The 9499-nt window shown below is 35.8% G+C and overlaps 1 protein-coding gene across 2 annotated transcripts in view; it reads right to left on the bottom strand.

Annotated features, from left to right (window-relative positions):
- Positions 1–494: 494 nt before the first annotated feature.
- LOC132705835 (uncharacterized) overlaps positions 495–9499 on the bottom strand; it is a 33727-nt gene continuing 24722 nt past the window's right edge. For both annotated transcript variants that reach the window (XM_060676750.1, XM_060676749.1), the window contains exon 2: positions 495–1231. In XM_060676750.1, coding sequence (XP_060532733.1) covers positions 686–1219 — 534 coding nt within the window. In that variant the 5' untranslated portion in view covers positions 1220–1231 and the 3' untranslated portion in view covers positions 495–685. The remainder of the gene's footprint in view (positions 1232–9499) is intronic.

Here is a 9499-nt window from a genome sequence, read left to right as displayed (position 1 = left end):
AACCTTTTGCTGCCGATCTCCCATAATCATTTTGTGATTCACGGCAAATCCTCTTCGGTATCTAAAAACACTACCAAACACTGCGTTGCGATAAATACAATTTTGTTGCCCATTATTCCTCCGAAAGAAACCCAGAAATAATCTAACTTTTTAACGTAACGTCAACAAAAAGGAACCTGTAAAATTCGACCATAAGCCGTTAATAACAAATAAACTTTATTTAATAAAGTGACATAATGGTGAAATTGCCATTTCCAATCCCCAAAGTGGATTTTTACCGTTTTGTTTAGGCCGGTTCATAGATGGCGCCGTAAGGTCGTAAGTTTCCGCAACGTCCGCACCTAACGACAAGATAATAGTCGAAAAATCGGCACCATTTTCGAAATAAAAACGATTGCGATTACCATCCGCTGCGAACCGGATCTTACCGGTTCGCCTAACGATCCGATTAAAAAAAAAGGTGGGGAAACGTAAACACACGGGGTTATCGGCAAACCTGTTTATTTTCAAACTGTGCCGTACGAAAAATTACATAATCACTTTTTTTCTTATTCAGCGACGTAAAACTAAAATAAATATGTACAAAAAATCGCTACGGAAACGTCCAGTCTTGAAAAAGTAGCCGCGAGAAAAGTCACGGACCATAAAACTTAATTTACAATGGCAACGCGTTGAGTTCGATCGGTCACTTGGTTTTCTTCCTCCTGTCGCACTTCCGGCACGAGAACCTGTTAATTTTGTAGCCCAACAGGACAATGCCGACTATACTGCTCAGCAAAAAACTTAACCCTAAGGGAACGACGACCGTGGCTAAAAGGTATGCGCAGCACAACAGCTGGGACGCGAGCAAAACCACGCCCACGTGAAAAGCGACTCCCAACAGGGTCGACGGGAGCTGGCTGATCAGCACTCTCCGGCCGGCTTGAAGCGCGGACCTCACTCCATGCGACGAGTACCGGAAGAGAAACGAGCTGAATATTAACGACCTGAACAGGAAGATGGTCTTCTCGGCGGACGCATGGAAGCCGTTTTTGGAAGACCTCAGCCATGTCAAGATGGCCGGCAGTGTGTAGTACTGAGGCGAGCATATGTACGTGTTGAATTTGAGGAACTTCTCGATCGAGGACGTGCGCACGAGCTTCGCCGGCTTTTCGTCAGTCTTCAAAATGGCGGCGGTGACGAGCGTGGCCGTCTGCGCGGTCGAGATGGCGGTAGACATGTTGGTAGCGACCTGCAACAAGAATCAACGCGTAATCTAGCAATCCGTGGCGATATTCCTAATTGGTATTCCGCCATTGTCCCATGGCCGACCGGTTAGTTTAAAGATGGCGTTGCGTAATGGGATTAAGCGAAATGGAGGGGGTAAAATAAACCGAGGTAATTTGCTACTGCCGTTTGTATCTTACAAGTTTTAGAAACGTCTCAGTCTTTAGATCAAAAACATTCCAAAATTATTATTAAAAAAACGCCGCGTTTTGTAAGATTGGTTCTTCTCGAAACCAGCTGTTGAAGTTGAAGCGCCGGAAGTCGCCATATTGTATTCAAGAGTATCATATGTTGTAAAAATCGATATGCAACAAAAGTGGAGCGACTTGTTATTTGACATTTTCCTCTTTTTTTGGTGCCCAAATGTATGTGTATCTGTACAGGGTGATTATCAAAAGTATACAAGTCCTCGTAACCCGCCGGTTAAAACAAGATTGCATTTAGTTCTTGCGATATAACACGGCCTACTACAATAATTTTGCAAAACGATAAATAGGCCAATACTAAAGAAATAGTTAAAATAACTTATTTCAAATTACGTATAACGTATTTAGAAATAGATAGAATAGAAAATACATCTTTCAGAATCAAAGGCAACACAAATTTATATTGGCTACTTGTATTTACCTAACGAAGTAGGAGATACGAAAAAAAGTATCGTACAAAAGTTTCTTGGACTCTCCTGAAGATTTAAAATATTACAATTTACATGATACAGGGTGTCCCAAAAGTGTCCCCTCCGACATCAAATTTGTTATTTTAAATGGAACATCCTGTATATATCGACATCTTTGGAATCCTTGGTTAAAATAAAGGTCACTTTCTTAAGAAATTCCTATTTGAATTTTGCATAGTTTAGGCAGAAATTGAGGTTAAGTGTTTTTTTTTTTCATATTTCGATTGTCCCGTGTAAAATTGTATTGTGACGCTACTGATACAGATATTGCAACGAAAATTTAACCACGGACTAAGGAGATGATGGCGCCTCAGCTGGTACAGGGTGTCCCAAATAGGTGGTGCCCTTTTCGCGAATTTCATTAACAAAATCTCAAGATTTTCAAATGGAACACATTTAATTAATAAACGAGAGAGTCGGCACTACGTGAAAAGGAATGCGCAATTATTTTCTGCTCACGAAGCCCACATATCCAACCAGAAATAAATGTATCAAAATGACCCAAGCTAAACATTGGACACTTTTTCTGGGGGTTGATACGAACTCTTGAGTCTGATTGTTTTAATAAGATATGTTGAATTGGATTAGAATTTATTTTTTTAGGATGCGACTAATTTTATCACCAATTTTTAGACACAATGGAGTTGAAATGCATCTTTTTTGGTAAGAGAATAAGTTAAACATATTAATTTTTCAAAGAAACTTCCACAGGCTACTGTAATACTTTTTACAAAACTTCTCTCCTGCATCGATTTTTGCTGAGTCGAACTTGGTAACGTTTCGTCAATCAACCTATTGGCTTCTTCAGAGCTTAACTAAGACTAACTCGCATTTTCCTCTGTACCTATATATACTGTCTGAGGGGGCAGAGCTAAATAAGGAGCATACACATTGTGTTGGATGATTGATTCCCTGACTGATTATTGGTGACAGGACCTGAGTCGCGGTTAAGATTGTTAGGTTGTTTATAGATTTCTATAGATTCTCGGATTTTTCGCTGGTAGAAGAACTGATTATATGCAAGAATTTTAGTTTTATCGAATAAAATTTTATGTCCGGTTTCGTGATTGTGTTCGGCAACTGTTGATGAGTTTATTTGGCTTAAGACTCTTTCAGGTTCTTTGAACCTAGTTGATATTTTTCGTCCGGTCCCTCCAATGTATTCTTTTCCCCATATGCATGGAATGTTGTAAACTCCTGGTATCTCAAATGGAATTCTGTCTTTGACGGATCGAAGTTGTTGAGAGATTTTTGGACAAGTGGTAAATGTGGTTTTGACGTTAAATTTCTTTATAACTTTTGATACGTGGTCAGTGATGTTTTGAATGTAAGGAAAGACAACAGTGGCTAGTGTGTGATTGCTTTCGGCCTCATTGCTGTTGGAAGGTTGTGGTGAGGTGTATTTTGTGATGGAACGCTTAATATCTTTAATATGGAAATTATTAGAGAGTAGAGCAGAGGTAAGGAGGTAATTCCAGGTCCAGTGACCCAGGCTGAGAATAGTTTTACGGGTCTGTAAACAAGAGAGTTGATAACGGATGATTTTTGGGCTGGATGGTGATGTGACCATGCATTAAGGTATCGGTCTGTGTACGTAGTTTTTTGTAAACACAATGACCCAATATTAGGTCTGATTTCCTGGTGATAAGAATATCTAAGAATGGGAGGTTATTATTAGTTTTCAACTTAACGGTAAAACGTAAGTTGGGGTGTACAGAGTTTAAATGTCTGAGAAAATCTACTAGGGATTCTTGATCATGAGGATAAATAACAAAAGTATCATCGGCGTAGCGTTTCCATAATTTTCGTTTTAGATGAAAGGTGTCGAGAACTTTCTTCTCAAAGGCTTCCATAAATATATTCGCGATGATTGATGATAGTGGAGAACCCATAGCTGTTCTGGACGTTTGTTGAAAAATTTTGACCGTTATTAGAAAAATATGTTCCAGACAAGCATTTTTCAATTAAGTTGAGAAGGCTTGGTTCCATATTTTCTAATTTTAATATATCTGAAATGATGTCGAGAGTTTCAGGAATGGTAAAGAAGGATTCTACGTCGAAACTAACCAGAATATCTTGTGTATCTCAAAGTAATGCTTTTTAATTGTTCAATGAAGTCCCTGTAAAGGGTTTTAATAAGGAAGCTAGATATTTTGCTGACAGTAGGTCGAATGGGTAATCATGGTTTGCGAATCTTTGGGAGTCCGCACAGACGAGGAATTTTAGAGTCATGAGGGTTAACAGATTTTCTCACGGAGTCTGATAGAGAAGAAGCCTTATCAACAGATTTAAGGTTGCGATCTATAGATGACGTAGGATCTTTTTTAAGTTGACGATATGATCCGTCTGTAAGAATATCTTAAATCATGACCACCGTAGCATTTCCTTTACCTGCTTTCAGGATTACGATGTCGGGATTGGATTTTACAGGAGTTTACAGCATTCAATGCACATGCTGCAAAGAATACATTGGAGAGACCGGACGAAAAATATCAACTAGGGTCAAAGAGCCTGAAGACTAAGACAAAATAAACTCATCAGCAGTTGCCGAACACAATAACGAAACTCGATAAAACTAAAATTCTTGCATGTAATCAATTCTTCTACCAACGAAAAATTGGAGAGTCTATAGAAATCTATAAACAAGTTAACAATCTTAACTGCGACTCAGGTCTTTACCTGTCACCAGTTAAGCTCTGAAAAAACCAACAGGATGATTGGCGCAACGTTAGCAAGTTCGACTCAGCAAAAATCGACGCAGGGGGAATCTGGCAGTTTTGTAAAAAAGTTAAACATATTCTCTAGGCTCCTTTAGCTATTGAGTTCCAAACGGTAACCTGAAATTTTTCCCACCTTCACCGCCCGGGGAAATCAAGACAAAAGACAAACAAACGAACGCCGATAACGAGGCGGCCATCATCAAAACGAGGTTACAATTTAAAGCGGCGATGACGTCAACCGTCAAAAGTAGGTCCTTCCGAAATTCCTGCGGCGCAAAAGTGGTCGGACTTTCCTGAGGCTCATCAGCGACCTTGCCCTGTACATCGCCATCGACATGCTTCCTCAACGATCGTCATCACTTTCTGCCGGCCCCGTAATATCCGCGTGCGGCTTTTTTTTCGAGTTCGCGTGCACCGCGTGTTTTCGTGTCAACGTCCTACATTGTTCTAATAATATTTTCGTAGACTCTGCATTTTCGCCTACTCCGATCTCGAATGTAACAATATCGCGCGAAATGACTTTTTTCAAGTAGATGTAGGCTTATTTTAAGAAAATCCTGAAGTAAAAATACCGCATCCAAACTTATTGACGATCTGTCAGCGGCCATGTTGCTTGTTAAAGCTGCAAATTTCGGCATTACGCAGGGCCTCTGTATGTGTAGTAGCTGTAACGGTTTTGGGATGAAATTTTATTTCTCGGTAAATAATTCTTATTGGACTAGTAGAAACGGTATATGTCTATGGTGGAAAACTTGATTATTTTAGCTTTTAGACGGAATACAATGTACAGGGTCTGTTTCCCGCAGCAGCAAAATAAAAGCATTCAGATCTGGGGGAAAAATATTTAATGGATTACTTAAAGATAAACTCTAAGCACGGCGTTAACAAAAAAAAAACTGGATTTTACTTACAATTTAAATCTTTTTAATGTTTAAAAGGTTATTTTAAACAATTAAAATAATATTTTGCGATGCTTATTTTATTATCTATATTTTTATTAATATTTTTGTTTTAATAAGAATAAGTAATTAAAATTATACAAGCTTTTTTTTAACAAATATTTATTTAACAAAAACAATAACTTTGAATAAGTTATGATTGCAAACTTATCTGTATACTAAGAATAAACTCAGTTTATTTGTAGATTTTACACCTCTTGACAAATCATTAAAAGCCTCTTGAAAGACAATAGGATTTTGCGGTCCTATATTGGCTCTTGTTTTTAATCAGACATAATTGTGCACTTGACTAGGTAAAACTATTGTAAAATTAGATTTTTCTTCACTGTTTATTACTTTGAATATTAATTTACGTTGTCCGATTTGCAGAAGTAAATTCAACTTGAAGATATTTAGTTCTTTTATAGCCTAGTTGTCCTAGTGTGTGTACATTTTTACTATTTTGTTTTGTAACACTTCCATTCGTTGAAAATTTGTTTTGCTACCCCATATAGCAAATAGACATATAAACATTGTAAAATATGTCCTTAGTTTTTTTTTGGTAAATAACGTCTACATTTAAATATTGCCAGGATCATAGGTACAATTTTATTATCTACTTACTCGTTCCAACTTAATTTGTCATCCACTAAATATCTAACATTATTTACTTAGTCCTGATCTTTCTTAATTTCTTTACTGAAATACCGTAAATTTTTTTTTATTAAAGTCACTGTTGACCTTTGCACATAAAATTTTTCTTCTGCACCTGTGTAGGCTAAAGCGTGTTTTGAGATATACAGGTCTGAAGTTTAATACATATAGAGAGTACAACAGAGGCCCCAAGACTGAACCCTGCGGCACTCCCGAGGAATCTGACTGTGTATCACTTTTAACATTGTTAAGTTTGCCAAACTGATTTCTCCAGTAATTCGTAAGTTTTCCAATTTATTTAATAAAATATCAAAAACAACTATATCGAAAGCCTTTATCAGATCTATAGCTATCGTAGATCTTTTTGTTATCCCAATGAATTTGAAATATGACTGAAAATACCCACAGTGGGATTACTATTTTGAAGGAAACCATACTGGAATTTGTTTACTTGAACCATGTTTGCAATTTATTGTAATAAGCGCTTTTTCATAAGTTTTTCCATGATTTAAAAAAAAATGCTAAGTAGTGAGTTATCACTTCTAGACTGTTCAAACTTCGATACCGTTAAGTCTTTCTATGGTGATCTCGTTTTCCATAAACAATTAAAAATTTTCTGTTGATTATCTATTTCTCGAACTTAGATAAAAGTTAAAATGCAATTTTTAGAATATTATTATATATACATCTATATATATATATATATATATATATATATATATATATATATATATATATATATATATATATATATATATATATATATACAAAAAGTGCGTTTAATAGATTTGTTAATTAAATATATATACAGGGTGTTTTAAAACACTTAAAAACTTAAGGCGGCGAACGTCGGGTCAAAAGTCAACAAAGAACACTAAAATATATAGAACTATAAAACCACACACACATATTTTTGTACTTTTTAAAAGTGAGTGAGGGGGATTGAACTAAATTTTGAAGAAAAACTTATACAATGCATAACGACATAAAAAAAGGTAGTAGATTAAAAAAATGCTAAAGGCATTTGTTATTATTGCTATATTTGACATTTATCAGTTAGTTTGTATACAAAAAACGACCAATTTAATCAAAAAATGTATTATCTAATCGTTTAATTGTTCAATAGTAAGGGAAATTCCTGTACACCTTCTTAATTTTGTTAGCAGTTTTTATAATACCCAAGTCATGAATTGTACGTTTATTATAATATAAGGAAAAGAACAGCGCTGTAATACGCATAAACAGGAGTTGAAAAGAGAGCGTTGATACGCCGAGTCACGGCACTACCTAATAGTTACGGGGAAATCAGAATTTCCTCTTGTTACAATTCATCCGTACGCCTGTACTGACACTTAACCGTCAAACTAACCTAATTTTTTTTAACACTTTGATAGATTAACAAAAACATCTACTGCTTTGGAATACGACCTTTTCAATTTCGTCTCGTTGCACAATCCGGTGTTTACATTAATCGGTGGGGCGAAAACAATTGCGATTCTTGACGCCGTCAGCTTTTTGCTATCGCGTTATTTTTTTTTCAAAATAATCCGCTCAAATCAACCAAGGTCGGTCTGCGGTCATCGCGATATGTCTTTCGGGTATAGCTTCACTACAGTGCGATTCAACATTTTAATTTTATAACCATATATGATACGGTTATTGGAAATCATAATACCAGAAACAAAAACAAAATAGGCAAATTTAGATTTTTCGACGTATCTCCGGAAGTGATGGGAATTTTTAAACAGCACGTTATTAACCTTTAAATTTTGCTCACTTGGGAGACCCTGTATATAGAGATACAAAAAAAAACCTACTAGACCACAACGGATAATTGAGCTACGATTAAGGAGCGTATGAGCTCTCTACGAAAATTGTTAAGGGTTAGATTTTTAAGAGAAGCGATGATTTGTCCTGCTATCGAGTGTGACAAAGTAAGATGACTTTATTTATTCTTTTCTTAAGCTTTTGTAACCGATTCTTAATACAGACGTCAAGGCAAGGGTAATACGCCAGCACACACACACACATAATTTTTTGTGAAATTTGTATTTTAAAATGGTTTTTATCGTAGATCGTAGAGCCTTTTGCAATGGCGATGAAACGCAAGTCATCCTCAAGGATTAAGCCGAGATTTTTTGGTTTTCTTACAATCGGGAATTTCAGTCCATCTATAAATAGTGAAAGGTTATTGTTTAGGAAGGCAATTATGTTTTTTGGTCAAATCCCATTACTGCACACTTATTTGAACTTAATTTTAGATTGTTTTGAGAAGCATGTCTTTATCATCCAGAAAGCAAGAAGTGTAACGATTAAAAATTAAGAAGAATTAAAAAATTTATATATAGGATAATAGTTAAGAATAAGTTGTCACTCAAAGACCGCTTTCAAACGTAGTCTCTTTAATACAAAGAAAATCTAAGCAATTATCGTTATAATAAAAAATACATTAAAATCCTTTATAGGGAAAACCAATAGTTTAGTACTTAATTCCTTTCATTTCATTGAACAAATAAAAACCATACATTAGACGCACAGGATATTCTGGTTAGTACGAACGTAGAACCTCAGTTTTCTAAAGTCCCTATTCCTGAAACGCTCAACACTATTCAGAGATATTAAAACCATAGAATTTGAAACCCCACCTTCTCATCTTAATTGAAAAATGCTTGTCTGGAACACATTTTTCTTATAATGGTCAAATTTTTGAATAAACGTTGAGAAAAGTCATCGCGAATATATTTATAGAAGCCTTTGAGAAGAAAGCCCTCGACACCTTCCATCAAAAACCAAAATTATGGAAACGCTACGTCGATGATACTTTTGTTATTTGGCCTCATGGTCAAGAATCCTTAGTAAATTTTCTTAGACATTTAAACTCTATACACCCTAACATACGTTTTACGATTAATTTGGAAACTAATTGAATTAGAAACTAATAATAACCTCCCATTCTTTGATATTCTAATCAATACACAATTTGGGTCATTGTGTTTACAGAAAACCTACGCACACAAACCGATACCTTAATGCATTGTCACATCACCATCAGGCCCAAAAATCATCGCTTATCAACTGTCTTGTTTACAGAGTAGTAAAACTATTTCAGCCACAGTCACTGAACCCAGAATTAAAACACCTTACATTTGCTCTTCTCTCTAATAATTTTCACATTAGAGACATTTAGCGTTCTATCACAGAATACACTTCACCATAATCTTCCAAAGACAATGAGTCCTAAAGCA

This window comes from Cylas formicarius, unplaced genomic scaffold, assembly GCF_029955315.1.
Source record: "Cylas formicarius isolate icCylForm1 unplaced genomic scaffold, icCylForm1.1 PGA_scaffold_8__14_contigs__length_24414737, whole genome shotgun sequence".
Taxonomy (NCBI): Eukaryota; Metazoa; Arthropoda; class Insecta; order Coleoptera; family Brentidae; genus Cylas; species Cylas formicarius.
The sequence above is the reverse complement of the archived record's forward strand: the minus strand, read 5'-3'. Positions and strand labels throughout refer to the sequence as shown.